Source organism: Falco biarmicus, chromosome 1 (genome assembly GCF_023638135.1).
Source record: "Falco biarmicus isolate bFalBia1 chromosome 1, bFalBia1.pri, whole genome shotgun sequence".
In the NCBI taxonomy this organism is placed as follows: Eukaryota; Metazoa; Chordata; class Aves; order Falconiformes; family Falconidae; genus Falco; species Falco biarmicus.
Window position 1 is genome coordinate 113005852 of NC_079288.1, and position 15723 is coordinate 113021574.

At 39.0% G+C, this 15723-nt stretch overlaps 1 protein-coding gene across 5 annotated transcripts in view; it reads left to right on the plus strand.

Annotated features, from left to right (window-relative positions):
• ZNF827 (zinc finger protein 827) overlaps nt 1–15723 on the plus strand; it is a 106188-nt gene that overhangs the window by 23434 nt on the left and 67031 nt on the right. For all 5 annotated transcript variants that reach the window (XR_008825837.1, XR_008825838.1, XR_008825840.1 and 2 more), the window contains exons 2-3: nt 2302–3312; nt 8129–8301. Coding sequence is in view for 2 of the 5 variants with exons in the window: in XM_056361731.1 (XP_056217706.1) it covers nt 2302–3312; nt 8129–8301 (1184 nt within the window). In the remaining 3 variants the exon portion in view is untranslated. The remainder of the gene's footprint in view (nt 1–2301; nt 3313–8128; nt 8302–15723) is intronic.

Genomic DNA, 15723 nt, shown 5'->3' on the forward strand with positions numbered 1-15723 from the left:
CTCCATTTCCAGTGCAAGTAGGATGAACAAGATTGAGAGATTTGTAAAACAGTGTTGTTTAACTGGTGTTTTAAAGGCCAGTTACAACTAGGAAACATATCAACATTAAGAAATTGAGGTACATGGCAAGGAACAGAGAAGTTTGGGGGTTTAGTAAGCTGGAGATTTCTCTAAAACAGAAACCCACTTCCTTTTGTAACCATTTACACTTAAATATCTCTCAAACTGTAATTTTTGGATGACATGCTGACTGAAGGGCAATGCAATTCTCGCTCCCTATTTATGGATGGGGAGCAGACACTCAGAGAGAGAGTAGGATTTGGGGGGTGGGGTGTGGGAGGAGGTGTTGTTTAACACAAAGAGATGTCAACAGACATATGGATGTAAGTGGTAGGATGCAGGCTAGCTGTGGCTCAGGAGCTGTATTGTGGTGTCAACTCTAGGCTGTGTCCCAGAGGGTGTTCACTGCTCTTGGTGTATTGGTTTGGGCAAAATGCCAGCAAGACGCTTTGTTGGCTTCCAATCTAGAACTTGCTTGCATCTGGGATGAGTGGACGGATCTCTCATCTGAGTGCACCCAACTGTACAGATATGCCTCAAGTTACTTTTTAATGTTCAAGGGTGAAAAGGGAATACATTCAGTTCTCCTTTAACCTGCGTAAGTGCTGGTTCAACTGATAAGCACCTATCTTCTTTATTTGAATGTGCATGGTATTGGCCTTTATGCACATGTTATTGTTAATAACTGTGTCTATGATGTTAACTTTGATAACGTAAAAATAATTCTAGGTAAGTGCTTTGGGTTTTGCTTGGCTTTTGTTTGTTTTGAATAGGAAAGATGAAAGATGCTAGCCCTCTTCTGCTTGAATTACTAATCTAAGGTAGCTGAGTGGTTTTACTGTGGGCTCTTAAAACATTGGTGAATTCTTTTCTGAAGGGTTTTGAGTAAAAGGAACTTACTGTGACAGACTATTCCTCATATTCTGTACAACATTAAAGAAATAAATCTTTGCTTTCAGTGTATGTTGGTATCTCTACACTCATGATACATTTGGCTGTGTTTTTCCTCCTTAAATTCATTGGATCAAAGCAATAATATAAATCTAAGTTTTTATTCATCAACTTCTCTCCAGGTTTTGTAATTTGCTGGAATTAAATAGGGAACCTGGGAATAATACATTATTATAGATACAATACATATCATGCAGCCTTATTTCCAGAATGTCAGTGGAGGGTTATATTAAATCCTTTTGTTTTGCTGTAGTATGATTACAAAGATTCTTTTGTAGCTTGGGACATGGAGTCTAAAAGCAAGAAATGTGAGAGGTATCTGTCAAGTGAAGATAACATGACCTTAATTTGAGCATTGCTGCTGCTGTTAACTACGTTCTGGTTGGTCAGCAAGATCTGCAAAAAAAGTCTTGGTCATGTCTGTATGACTCTGAATACCTATCAGGAAGAAGAGCAATGCAGGGTCACAGTGCTTTAAACACTGTAAGTTAGGTCTCGGGAGAGACTAAGACGTGTTGCAGTTACTGGAGAGGAGAAAACATAACTAACTGCATTGAGAACAACACTTTTTTTTTTTTTCCTGCTGAACTAAGTTCAATTTAGGATGGTCTTTAAAACTTTAACGAAGAGTGACAAGCAAATGACAAGCTAGTAGTGTCTATATAAGAAGAAAAAAACCCCAAAGTTTAGTGCTGTGTGTATATTCCTTTCCCAAATAGCTGGAGAGATGAGAGCTTTAGCCTGCATTAATGTATTAGTCGTTTCAGCTGTTCAGGAATGAATTGTGTATTATTGGTGCAAATTTTATTTTATTTTAGATAGGGGTTACTGCAGGACTGGGCTGAGATTTGAAGTGACTGGAAGAAACTACTTTGAGTAGCTACCCACCTGACTGAATTTTGAAGCATGCCTGTGCTAGCTGTACAAAGACACAAGTATCCAGTAATTTTTGGGCCTGTTAAATCTCTGCTCTACACTACAGAGTTTGTAATATTTTGCAGGTGTACAGACTATACCAATAATGAAATATTTTCAATATATGAACATGTGTTATGTATATTTCTATTGTTGCAGTTTTAGCTGTTTTAGTTATGCTGAAAGATGACAGGCCTGTCATGATTTTGTCTTCAAAGAAAGACTGACTTATGCTCCAAAAACTCTTTCCTGGTCGTTCAATCCAGGCTGATGCCAAGTCTGTGCACTTTAGAGAGATGTTAGGTGACTGTTCAGGAGGGTCTCACAGATTTACACAAATTTGGGAATAATACTGTTGTTCTTGGTTCCACACAGATGGTACCAGACAGGAAGAAGTGGAAGGTGAACTTAGTGAAGAAGAACGCTGGTTTGGAAATTCTTCAGAAACTCCTTCAGAAGCATCATATGGAGAAGTCCAGGAGAACTTTAAGTTGTCTCTTGAGGACAGAATCCAAGAGCAGTCCACTTCCCCAGATACTTCTTTGGGAAGTGCGACTCCTAGCAGCAACACAGCAGAGCTGGGATCCATTGAAAGTGAGGCGCAAAGAGACACATTACAGAGCAAAGAGCACCTTTCTCCTGATGTGTCATCTCTGTGTGAAGAAGAACCTCCTGGTCCAAATAAGCCACTGAGTAGTAACCTGAGGCGGCTGCTGGAGGCTGGCTCCCTCAAGCTGGATGCTGCTGTTACAGTCAATGGCAGAGTCGAGTCCCCTGTAAATCTTGGCTCAAACCTCTCCTTCTCTCCACCTGCTCATCATGCCCAGCAGCTAAGTGTTCTTGCCAGAAAGCTTGCTGAGAAACAGGAACAAAGTGACCAATACAATGCAGGTAGTCACTTTATATGGAATCAAGGTAAGTGGTTGCCAAACTCAACCGCTACCTGTGGTTTGTCCCCTGATTCAGCTATCCTGAAACTGAAAGCTGCAGCCAATGCCGTTCTGCAGGACAAATCTCTCTCAAGGACTGAAGACACTATAAGGTTTGAATCCTTTTCCTCACCTTTTAGTTCTCAGTCAGCCAGCTCCACGTTAGCAGCTTTATCTAAGAAAGTGAGTGAAAGAAGCATGACTCCTGGGCAGGAGCACCCACCTCCGGCTAGTTCTTTCCTTTCTCTGGCTTCCATGACCTCTTCAGCTGCCCTTCTCAAGGAAGTTGCTGCAAGGGCTGCAGGCACCCTGTTGGCTGAGAAAAAGAAATCGCTGGTTGCTGAGGATCCCCTGCAGCTTTCAGAGATGAAGCAAGAGAAAGCAACTCCACCACAGTCTTTGGAATTATTGTTACTTCCAGTCCCTAAGGGAAGAGCATCCAAACCCACTAGTACAGGTATGGGTAAAGTTTAAGTCACTAAGTAGAATGTATTTGTTTTGCTACAGGCTTATATAACATCTCTTCAATGGATCCGGATTTGGTTTGATTCCATGTGTTATGTGAATAAGAAATAGGTACTTTAGGTAAATAATAGAAAAGCTTCTTAAAATACCACTTGAAGACCAAACCATCACAACTGTTTCCATATTTGAAAGATATGGGTGTGTACAGTTCAGTGCTTTTTTTTTTTTTTGTTCCATACAATGATATTTCCCCCTCTTACCAAGTTCAGAATAAGTCCACAAAAAATATTTAATGGAGAAGATCAAACAATCTCTGTTAGGAAGCTCACAGTATCAGTGAGCCTGTACAAAACTAGTGCTTTTGAAATATTGGACAAGGGAGAATTCTCCTTCCTGCTGTCTCTGTCACAAATAGACTTTTGTATAATCGCTTACTACCCTGTCCTAATTTACTAGAGTATGTTATTATGTTGTCACTTTTCATTAAATTTTTTTGCAGCAGTTTGGTATTTTACAATCCTTTGTCATTAAAAAAAAAAAAAGTGAACTGAATTTCTCTAATTTCCTCAACAAGAGCCATTTTACACTTCTGACTTCCCTCCACCAGTTCCAGCTGTTGGCAGTCAGGGAATCAGGCTTATAGGGAATAAGAAGAAATAGTCTTGGTAACAAAAGCTTTCAAAAGCAGGCAAGCCATGCAGGGAAATTTAAATGATCCATCTTCAAAATAAGGAAAAATAAGGTTTCTTTCATCTATTTCTATACAAAGTTCTCATCATGGATTCTTATTTCTGGTAGAACGTACAGCTTCAGGTGTTGTCAGTGTTCTCCCTTGAGTGGCATTCTGATGCAGAGGGGAAGGACATGTCAGCTATCCTCACAATACACACAAAGTCTTTCAGTATATTAGAGCTGAGTTTTTACATTAGTTTTTGAGTATTTTATCAGGAATAGTAGCTTGACTGTACAGGTGTAGCAAGCCAGTGTACAGATATGAAGCCTGACATGTTGTATAATTGCACTGCTGTCTTTCTGACCTAACCTTTTTGTTTAGGGATATTATGAGGTCTGATCTGTCCCTGTGCAGCTTTTGGTAAAAGCTCATAGGGTAGAAGCTATTAGATGGACAGCAATACTCATTCCTCCCTTGGAGGAGGAGGGAGAGGGATGTGATGAGATGCAGCCAGTAGCAGTTTTTTTGCTCTGAGTTACATGTGTTCTACAAATGCTTTGCTGGTGTGTTTTGCAAAGGCAATTAAAGTGGCAAACAATTCTTGGCATGTGTCTGGCCTAAGGTTTTCATTAGTTCAGATAAAGTCCTTTTTGGAGAAGCATAAGCTAAACCAAAAAAAAGGTCCTTTTGTTTGGGAAAGGAGTACCCACACTGGTTATGCCAGTGTGACTGTGGGCATTAATTTAATCTAACTTTCCCCGTGAAGACTGGCTTTCACATAAGAAAAGCAGCAATGTATAGAAAAGGAGTAAGATTAAAATTTATTTGAAGTTATTAGTTTATTTTCTGCTAGAGGAAAAGCTGTTCACATCATAAGTTTTTACTGGGGAAAGGTTGTAGTAAAGTCCAGGTTCTGTGTTTTACCAACAAACTGGGGATTTTTCTGTGTAGCTTGTACTAGGGGAGTGCTCTGTACCAGCGTGAGAGTGTGCTGGTAATACTGGCACTTTATAAACTAGCTCTCATGCAGCAAATTTCTAGCAACTATTCTCTTTGCTGAAGGCTCAAGCATAGTGTGCTGCTAAAAGATAACAATGGGGGCCGACTGCCTCAGGTCCTTGGTAACCAAGGAACAAGTATTCATTTTTTATAATATATGAGACTAGTATCCCAAGAGGAAGGGTGTTTCCTTTCAGTTTATACGCGCTGGGCCAATGCCAGTTGGCATCCAAATAAACTTTATAGTGTAATGTTCATAACAAAAGTTACTTTAAGTCCATTTTCTGATATACTATTAAGCTTTATTATTATTTATTTATTATTAACTGACTGAAAATAAAAAGCAAGCTGTTGGTTAGCATATCTGGATGTTGATTATGGAAAGCCAGACTCCTTGGTTCCTTCAGCCATGGAGAAAAGCAGCTTACAAAAACAGGTCACTGTTTAGTGACCTTTGATTGAAGACTTCACTTTTGTAAAAGTTGAGTAGGGCAGCTGAGTGTGTATATTTGCCATGAAAATAAATGTCACACATTCCTGATTCCTTTTGCACATACAACCTTATGGCACTAAAAGCAAAAAGCAGTATTTCATTTGATAATGTTTTGTCTTTTTATGTCTGTGTGATTGCTCCTTGAGTCATGGGTTTTTTTCTGTCTTGTTCCTGGAGAGAGACACATTTTCCCAGTAGGCGCAGCTTGAGAAGTGGGGTGTTTTATTTCCCCTCTCATACTTTGAACTTTTAAAGACACTGGTGAGTTTACTTTATTGTTAGGAATCTGATTCACCCACCAACAACATCTAGCTTTGGTTATGAGATCAATACTCTGTGAGATTAATTAGATGTCGACAAGTAAGGAACAGCAAAGATGGAGTCTATTTAAAGAGGAATAAGTTAATAACAAGAGTATGCCTCAGCTCTTTTGTCCACCATGCTGAACTATTTGCTCAGAATTATTTCAGGCAAGAAGCTGGAGCCATGGCTTATCTGAACAGTCACCTCTGAAACTGCATGTCAGGTTTGGTGGACCTAATCATTACTTGCATAGGTTATAGTAAAGTGATACAGAGAAGATTAACTTTTCTAGCAATCTGTTAATAATGCCAGTTTTATACAGAGCTCATGTGTTTGGAATGAAATTTAGAAGGAAGCCTGGAATCTCTGTTAAGCTTCTGATGTCGTTTTTGAAAGCGTGTGGTGGCAGACCCTTCTTTTACTGACTAAATGCTTGTTTGGTGTAACTTTTTTGCCTGTGATGCTTGCAGTTTTGTTCCTGGAGCTTCTTTGGGAAACACTGGCTGATTCCTTGCTGAAGTCGCTCTTTCCAACTAATTGACATCATGTGACATAAAATAGACATCAATATAAATGAAGGAAAGCTGAAGCCCATGATTTTGTGGGCTGAGGTTTATGTAGTATAGTAAAGAGCTAACATGTTTCAGCTTTGGAGAGCGCTGACAAATTCCTGTGTACCATTCATTGTCATTGTTACTGGTGAAGTCACATGCATTCAGTCCAGTTCTTTGCATATTTTTTAATGTGCTAAATTACTGTTGATCCATCTTGTTTGCAGATTTATTTTTAATGGGGCAGAAAACGGGTAATAGCTTGGTTACATGTTACTTTTCTGGATCCTTTGTGATGATAACCAGAGACTGGAGAAAAGCTGTGATAGAAGGAAAAGAAATGATATGTAAAAATACTACCAGTATTTTTTTTCTGTGGTTTATCTTTCTCCTGCCTTTTGTGAAGAAGTAAGTAAAGATATTTAAAAACTGGAACACAAGCAAATAGAGCGTCTTAGAGGTACAGAGGGGAACAATTCGATAATACATATAATACATTAAGTGTGATAGAATATTTCACAAGGAGAATTTCTGAACTTGCAGAAGTGCATGCTTTGACAATGTGTCCTTTTTTGTACTTACAAAATGACTACATAATCAGTTGAATTACGGTGGTTTTGTTTCCTATCTAATAACAAGAAATATATTTTAGGATATGACAAATATTTCTGGAGGTTTTTATCATTTAGTTCCTCATCAAGGGAATTTGATGTTTGCTATATCCTTATCAGTAGGAAATACCTGATAATAATGAGATTAAATATTCTGAGAATTTCTAAGTAGCAGGATGCACATTGCTGAGGTCTGGATATTTGAAAATAGTCTGTCTTTTACAGTGAGGAGGAAGGCTTCCAGTTTCACAGTAACACTAGGCCTGTCTTTATAATAAGCAGAAGAAATCCTGGTGAGAGGATGGATGGATGGATGGATGGATGGTTAGTTGTTTAAAGTCAGCAGCAAGGAATTTCTCTTTTCTTCACCCTTATGATGATTCCACGCTCAGCAGACTAACCATATTTGCTTGATAAATGCATCAAATCCTTTTCTTTTCTTAGGTGAATTGGGCAGTAAAGCAGAATGCAAACATTTAGGAAGGCAGTAGATTTAAAGCCCTGGCAGCTAGAGGAGCAGAAGGAAATCCATGACCCAAAGACCCCTGATGGCTGAAGTTGCAGCAGCATCTGCTTAAGCCATAACTAAACAGTTTCAGCAGCAGGGGTTCTGAAGTCATTCACTTCTGGAGTTAAATATATCTGATACACAATACTAGCATGCTTTTCAGTTAAGCTGTGGATTGTTCTATGCTTTATATCCTGCTTCTCTGCTTGCTAACTATCAGAATACAGGACCAACAGATACAGGAAATGTATCATTTTTTCAACAGTTTAGCTTATTTTCCATACCCTGCTACAACTGGCCTTTGATAGGAAATGAAGCTGTGAAGTGATGATTATGAGAGACATCCATCTCAGTTCAGTTAAATTATGAGGAACATTAGAACCAGGTGAGATAGAGTACCATCCCCTACTGATTAGCCAAAGGATGTTTGGGACATTAACCTTTATAAATTATGGTGACCTTTCTCAAAGGGAGAATAACTAGATTAAGGGGAAAAGGGATATGCAGAGGGGAGGAACTGAAATTTCTGGTACATGTTGTTTAACTGATGTGTCTCTTTGCAGATTAAATTCTAGCACTGAAAAATGGTATCTTGAGTGTGTTTACAAGGGGAAAGTATTCAACAACTAGCTATAAAGGATCCTCTCTTTTTCTTCCCTCTTCTGCAAAGCTTCAGAAGAAGAAGGAGGAAAACCTTTCCAGTGTCCGATCTGTGGTTTGGTTATCAAGAGGAAGAGTTACTGGAAACGGCACATGGTGATTCATACAGGTTTAAAAAGTCATCAGTGTCCACTCTGTCCATTTCGCTGTGCACGCAAGGACAATCTCAAATCACACATGAAGGTAAGGGAAGTGTCTACTGACAACCAAAACACTTTAATCATCAATCAGAAAATGATAGTATAACAAACCTATTTACTTGCAAGAACAAAATTTCCTTAGTTGTACTACCAGTGATGCCTCTATTTAAATAAAGAGACCGTAAAAAGAGAAAGAAGAAGCTTTTTTCCCTTTGCTTCCTTTTCCATTTTATACAATGTGGAAACTACCTTGGGTTGTGTCAACTTAATGCAGCACAAGCTGTCTGTGACTGGTCTAGTTCTAGACCTGGAACCACCAAAGCAGGGATGTTAGCTGAGATGTGACATCATGCAAACACAGCAGTGCTGCTTTTCAGGGTGCCAGCTAGTGTCACTGCATCACACTAAGTGGGCATACCAACGTGGCCAGCACTAGCAGGGGATGTCTCCATTAATTTCTGCAGATAGGCCTGCAGTTTTAACTCTTCTTGCTTTAGTTTTTAACTGCAGCACCTCAGCGGTGAAGCATCCAAACCAAAATGAATGACACATTATACTGTAATGTTTCATTTTCAAGTGTTTCCATTAAGTTTAAAGTGTGCTTTTAACTCACCCTAAGTTTTAGGCTCAAATTGAAGATGACCTTTTGAAGGAAGCAACATCTGTGTTGATACAGAAAAATATATGAATGTAAAGAAACTCTTTGCTTAGCTAAAGTGCTACATGGTTACATCATACAAAGTGCCTGGTTTTGCAAGCTGTAGAACATACTTGAAGTAAAAATGGTACCTGTCCCATTAGCCCATGGATGAAGAAGCTGAAGTGCAAAAAGTTTCCCTTGTTAATGCAGTTGAGTTTTATAATAACAGTGAAATATTTGATTATAGTTAGTATTTTGTCTATTTTAGACAGATGTGTGTAAGAGTACCAGACTGGTGTGGAGGGGGACAGAATGCCTGTTCAGCTTTTATGTGTGCTATTGCAGAATTGGAGATCGCTAGACAAGAGTCTAACATTGCTTCTTATACCCAAGTAGCTATTTGCTTCACTGTAAATGATTCAGATGATTCCACTGATCACAACAGCAGATCTTGCTGTATTTCAGGTCTTTGCTAGGTCTGAAATCATCCCCTTAAAGTCTGAAGGCTCATCCCTTAATGCTCCTACTGTGGATCAATGCGCTATTCCCAGGCATCCTTGGTGTATCATGCTAATCCTTATCAGGTACAAGTAGGTTTGGTGTATATGGCTCCCGCTTTTAAGATTTGGTGTTCCATGTTGACTGCGGGGCACAGATTGCCATTTCCAAGCAGAAGATGAGTACAAAGAATTGGAACACAGCATGCTAAGAATGGTTTTTAGTTTTCAGTTGTTGACAGCCTGCACAGAAGCATGCATCACCTAAAAACTTGCTATTCCTTGGCGAAGACCTGTTGTCATCCCCTGCTTTGTAAAGGACATCCCTATTATTCCCTGCAGAAATTCTTGCTGTCTGCTTTTTTTGCTTTTTTTTTGGAAGAATTATTTGCAGGTTGAGGGCCTATCTCTTCCTTTTTGGCATGGTGATTTCCATAGGTGGCCACAGGTAGGATATTGGAGAAAATTAGGGACTTTTTCACTGTCTCTGTGTGCTATCAGGCTGATGGTTATCTGAAGCCATTGTGCTCTTTTTTGCTCCTCACTTAACATAAACCCCTTCCTTAACTGAGCCCATGTAATCTCAAAAACAGACTCCTTGTACAAACGTAATATGTAGTGTTAATTATTTGGTAATATACTAATTATTATCAAGTAATGCTCATTTAGACATCACTGAGATCAGAGTCAGGCCCAGAGCTGCTTGACACAGTGTAAGAGATTGCAGCCTCCTTTAGCCTATGGAGATAAGATTTGATGTCTCCCCAGTCAATGCAGCCCAGTCATGCAGGTCATGATGGACTTGGTTGGTAGCGTTTGCTGGTAAAGCTGCTGCCTATTTAAGATGAAGGCAATTGTCTTACAAAATTAGATGGCCAGTATTTGGTCTTTTGCCCTTGTTATAGTCTTATGGACAGATGTAAAGAATCACAAGCATGAGAATCTGAAAGATAACGTTTTACCTTAATTTCAATGGGTTTCATATATTTTTCTCAATTGAGTAAGCCATATGTAAGAATACTTTCTATCACATAAAATTGAAGCAGGTGAATAAGGGGGTGTGTTAGTCATGTGTCCAACAGTATCAGACATAATCAGAATTCCCTTTCGTGAAAGTATAAATTGATAACAAGATTAAAAATAAAAACCATCAGATTTCTAATTATAGAAAAGTGCTGCTTTTAAATCTGTGTGTAAGTAAGTATGAGATTATAATAACTGACACATACACAAGCCAACAGTGTTCGAATTGGAATGAATATACATCAGAAATGATACTGCACAGCTGGGACTTACTTAGGATGCAGCATTCTGGTTATGCCAGTTGGATGTTTCAGTTCTCTTCATTGTCCTAGGATCCTTTGGGAGCTACCTGGCCATATCTGCTTCCTGGTGGGCAACCCACGTAGGTAGAGCTGCTCTAGCTCTCCACCCCTCTCTTACTCCCTGTGAGTCAGCTGTGGCTACAGGTGAAGACATGTCTTTTAAAGCTAAAAATGCTACTCAAAATTAGGGTACTAGGCTGGTGTCTGTCATTCATTATAAACCAATTTTTATTCTAGGATATTATCACAAGCCAAGCTTTTTTCCTTTTATGCTGCTGGTGCTCTTTGGTTTTCATGTTTTAAGTTCTATTGGTAAGGATCACAGACAAAACCTGTTGGGGTGTTTTGTCCAGCTGCAGTCCTCAAAATCTAATAGTGTTGCCTTTTTTCCTCCTAGGCAGCATAGCTGTGAGCTGAAGCACCTCCTCTTTTTTTTTCTCTAGGTTCTTGTACACATTTTCCATTGAAACTGGTCATTTAGAGAATTAATTTCCATGACTGGTTTGTGTGTGTCCATATGGATCTTCCTTATTGTGTGTATCTTTAGGTTAATGAATAATAACTATATAATACAAATAATGTGTAATTTTATGGTAATTATAACATGTCAAACTGATTGACCCAGAACGCAACATTGCCAGCATTTTTGGTGTCTTGTCCTCCCCTGCTAGATAAAATCTTTAGAGAGCTGGATTAATTCCAGCCCTGACCCATATTCAGATCTACATGTGCTACCCACCATGTTGATGAAGCATTCTTCCAGTAAGGGCACTTTGCCAGGACCGACTCACAACTGGAGGCAAGGAAGTGAAAGGCAAGAAGGGAAGCAGAAGGAAAGTTTCCACACAGGCACACAATGAACAAGGGAGGCTGAGTAGACTGCCTTTTAAGGCACGCAGTGTTATCTATAATTGTTACATTGCGTTTAGATTTCACAGTGGTAGGCACCTTATAAAAATCCTAAAATAGACACAGTATGGAGTTTTATTATTCTGGTTTGGAGACAAATTATAGTACATGCATAACCACAAGTTTTGGCCCTTATTCCCAGGACTCTGGGGGTACCATTTCAGGACTTTATTCTGGTATCATAGCTTGGTTTCCAAGGGTGCTGAGAATACTGAAAATGAAGCTGGACAAAATGAATGGGTAACTGAGACAGGTGTCCTGTCCAAGCAGGCAGCAAGGGTTGTGCCTGAGTCCTTCTCTGTGTTTATCTAAACATACATTCAGTTGGAATATGTTGGTTTCTTCTTGAGCGGGAGAGTCTCTTACGTACTACTTCTGCAGAAAGCAACAGAAAGGGGTGGTATAATCCAGTAAGATGTATTCAGGCTTTCCTATTTTTCCTGCTAGGGAGGTAGGGATTGAATTTACCTCGGAGCAATACCACAAGCATCAGTCAGATATGGCCAATTGGTGTCTTTGGATCATGCACATATATTCCTCAGCAATCGGTGGACGGCTAGGCTGTGAGATCATACAGATATGTTCCAAGAAAGCAACAGGATATTAGCCTGAGCGCTTGGAAGGGGGAATGAGGAAGAGGAGCATATGGCCAAAAATAATATCTATAAATGTTCCTTGTGCTGCTATATAGACATAAGGCAGAAATGGGTGAGCCAGCTTTTCTAGCAGTGGAAAAGTTTGGCATTGTGAACACATGCTGAAGCATGATGGTATGACAGAAAATGAGGAAAGGGAAGATTAAGCTTAGCAGAAAAGTTAGATGCAATGGCAGACAGGTCATGTGATGGGCAACCATAGGATCTTCCTGCTTCTATTGCTTACGAAGAGCAACCATGTAGCGAGATCTCAGGGTAATGTTCCTCTGTAATATGAAGAGTGTTATAATCAGCCTCCTGATTAGGGAGAGGCTATTAATTACGTGACAGTGGGAATAAAGAAGGGGCTTGAAGAATGTAGCCTGGTGCTTGCTACCTCTTATGATTTGCTTTTCCCTCTTTCTTCCTCAGCTAGGGTCAGACAACAGAATAAGCATTCCTAATCCGTTTTGGTGAAGTACAAGACAGGTTATTTTAAAGCATCTTCACCATATTGGGAGAAGGAGGTTGACTGTATTTTATGGGAGGGGTTTTTATTTAGTTTGGTTTAAGCTAACCCTTAAGAGCCCTGGGAGGCACCTGTGATTCCATTCTCTCTTCTCAGCGGAGGGGAGGTAATGCAAACTTGCACAGCTTTTCAACAAGTGAAATCTGTACCCTGCATCTAAAGACAGGTACCACAAGTGACTTCAAGTATCTGCCTTTTAATCTTGTCACTTTTCGCATATGAGACAAGGATAATAAGGGCTATGCATTGATACCTTAAATCTTAAAGAAAAAAGAAAAAAATATTTTTTTTGGAACACTAGTCCAGTCCAGCCCTGCAGAGAGGCTTTTTTTCCTCTTTGCTTTCAAGCAAAGCAAGGAAATAGTTTCAAAAAGAAAATACTATATAAATAATGTATGTATCCTGAGGGTGAGGATCATATCAAAACTAGCACTGTAGCACTAAACTTTTGAAAGTGCAGTATTTTAAAAATGAGGGAACTTGTAAGAAAAGAGCATGGAATAAAAAAGCAAAGGGCACAAAATAGGTGCAAAATGGAGACTTCTCAAGTGTGCTCAAATGCAGTTGCAGAAGAAGGCATTTTACTTAGAGATTTAAAAAACAACAACAAAACAAAACAAAAGCCACATCAAACCAAAACCCAGAAATTAGTGGCTACACAGGTTTGACACAGGTATGCCTAAGTGGCCAGGTTGTAGTAGTGGTTGATTGTAGTAGTTGCTTAAACAGATGCCCCTCATGGAAATGTTAATCTACTTGAAAGTTGGTGAGAAAAATAAAACCTACAGTAGGCAAAGAAAAAAGTGATAATTAGGTCATAGAAAGTAAGTAAAGAGTGAGTAGCCAGAGGCAAATTAGCAGTGAATGGATTCAGCCCTCTAACCCTCTTATGTTCTGATTTTGCTTAGGGATGAAGTTTCTCAGAAAAAAAACACAAACAAAACGAACAACTTTCCTCTTATTCTGAGTGTTTAAAAAATAATAGCAAAAAACCCCTGCTAAGCCCCACAAAAGAAAGGTGAATGCCAGTCCTTCCTTTCCTGTGCCTCATAACTGGAAGGAAGAGTCTGTGCAAAGCATTACCCCAACTTTAAGGGAGGGGAAAAGAAAAGACCTACCTTAACAGTACTACAAAATTGCAGGACGTACCTGTATCACTGTTGCCCTCACCCTACTCTCCATTGTATCCTGTTAGGTGAGATCACGTGTATTTGTAACTGTGGTACATCTGTATGGGCCAGTGTGTACTTCCCATGACTTAAATTTCCTGGTAAATAAGCAGAGATGTTACTTTTAAGTATGAAATGTTGATTTAAGAAACTGATTATGATACCAGAAATGTTAGTATGTCAATACAAAACATAACAGAAAAAAAATGCAATGATACAAATTATGTGGTATGATAGGGACGTGTGGTTTCTGTAAAAGAAAATCATGTGTTCTTCGACTAAGATGTTTTGAGCATGTCAGGAAAATCATGGACTTAAGAATCAGTTTAAATTTATTTGGTCTTTAAAAAAGCCTTTGGCAAAGCTTCTCACTGAGAAGCTGCCAAATAAATTAAGCAATGTGATGTACTATGGCACATTAGAAATTCACCAAGAGACAGTAAAACAAAGGGTAGGATGGAATTAGCAATTTTAAGCATGACAAAAGGCTAACAGAGGAGTGTTCCATTACTAAGGGTAGAATTGTGTATGTTTTAGCAAATACAATCTGCACAAAATGATGACTGTACGTAAGAAAATTGTAGATGATACAACCTTATGTGCGTGAATTGAGATTAGAAAAGGCAAAGCTTGAAAGGGAATAAAAAGACGCTGGCTGACAGGTAAACAAGGGGGCAAATGAAGTTATTGTTGACAAATGCAAGGTACTGCACTTTGGAAACAGGAGTCTAATAATAATAAAGCACCTGGCTGTCTGATATAATGAACTGTAACTACTCAGGGAAAATATCTGGGTATCATTGAAGACAGTTAAATGAAAACCTTTACTTGGCATGTGCAGCAGTGATTAAAAAGTACAATTAGATACTTGAATGTCTGTAGAATAAAACAGTGATAATACTGAAAATATTACAATGCTTTTATTAACATATGGTATGCTGCCAGTTATGATAGTCACTTCTGGTCACTGCATCAAAAAAGGTGTATCAGAAATAGAAGGGATTTTAAAAGCTGGCAATGAAAATGATTAGTGGGATGGCAAGAACTCCCTTTGAAGAAAGAAGCTGTAAAGAATGGGACTGCCAGATATAGAAAGGAGGTGTGATCAAAATAAGGTATGTGATAGAGAACATAAATTGAATGGCCTCTTTTTTTCTTTCTTGTAATGTAAGAATGAGGAGGCAGTAAGAGAAACTGAAAGAAACAAGTAAAAAAATAAATAAATTTGACCAATAGATAATTTGTATGCAAGTCCTCAAACTAGGCCTAAGGTTTGTAAGTATTATGTAGTTCTATTGAAAATTATTGTGTACGTCATATCAAGCACACACTGAAAAGAAACTGTAGAACCACAAAATACTATGAGACTGGGAAGACTGTATGGTTAAGAGAAAGGTGTTACAAGCACTTTGCACAGTCAAGGAGAACATCCACAGTTAAATGAAATAACTCAGAAGGCAGAAGTCCTTAGTGTTTCTGACATAAGTCAAACAGTAATTTTGTAAGATTTTGAAAGAACCGTTCGGTATGAGCAGGTTATGTGCTGTGTTTGGTTGCAGCATAATTCAGAGACCTGAATCTGGCAGCAGCTGGGCTCAGACTAGGACTTTGGAGAAAACTGGTTAGCTGTCCTCTTATCTCTTCCTGCCTGTGGTTCCTGCAGGAACATCCTAGCAGAGTCTGAAGAGGGCATCTGCCAGTTTCGGTAGCATTAGCACAGTGTAAGAGCCATTCTCTGTCTCATGGAGGGAGAAGGCAGCT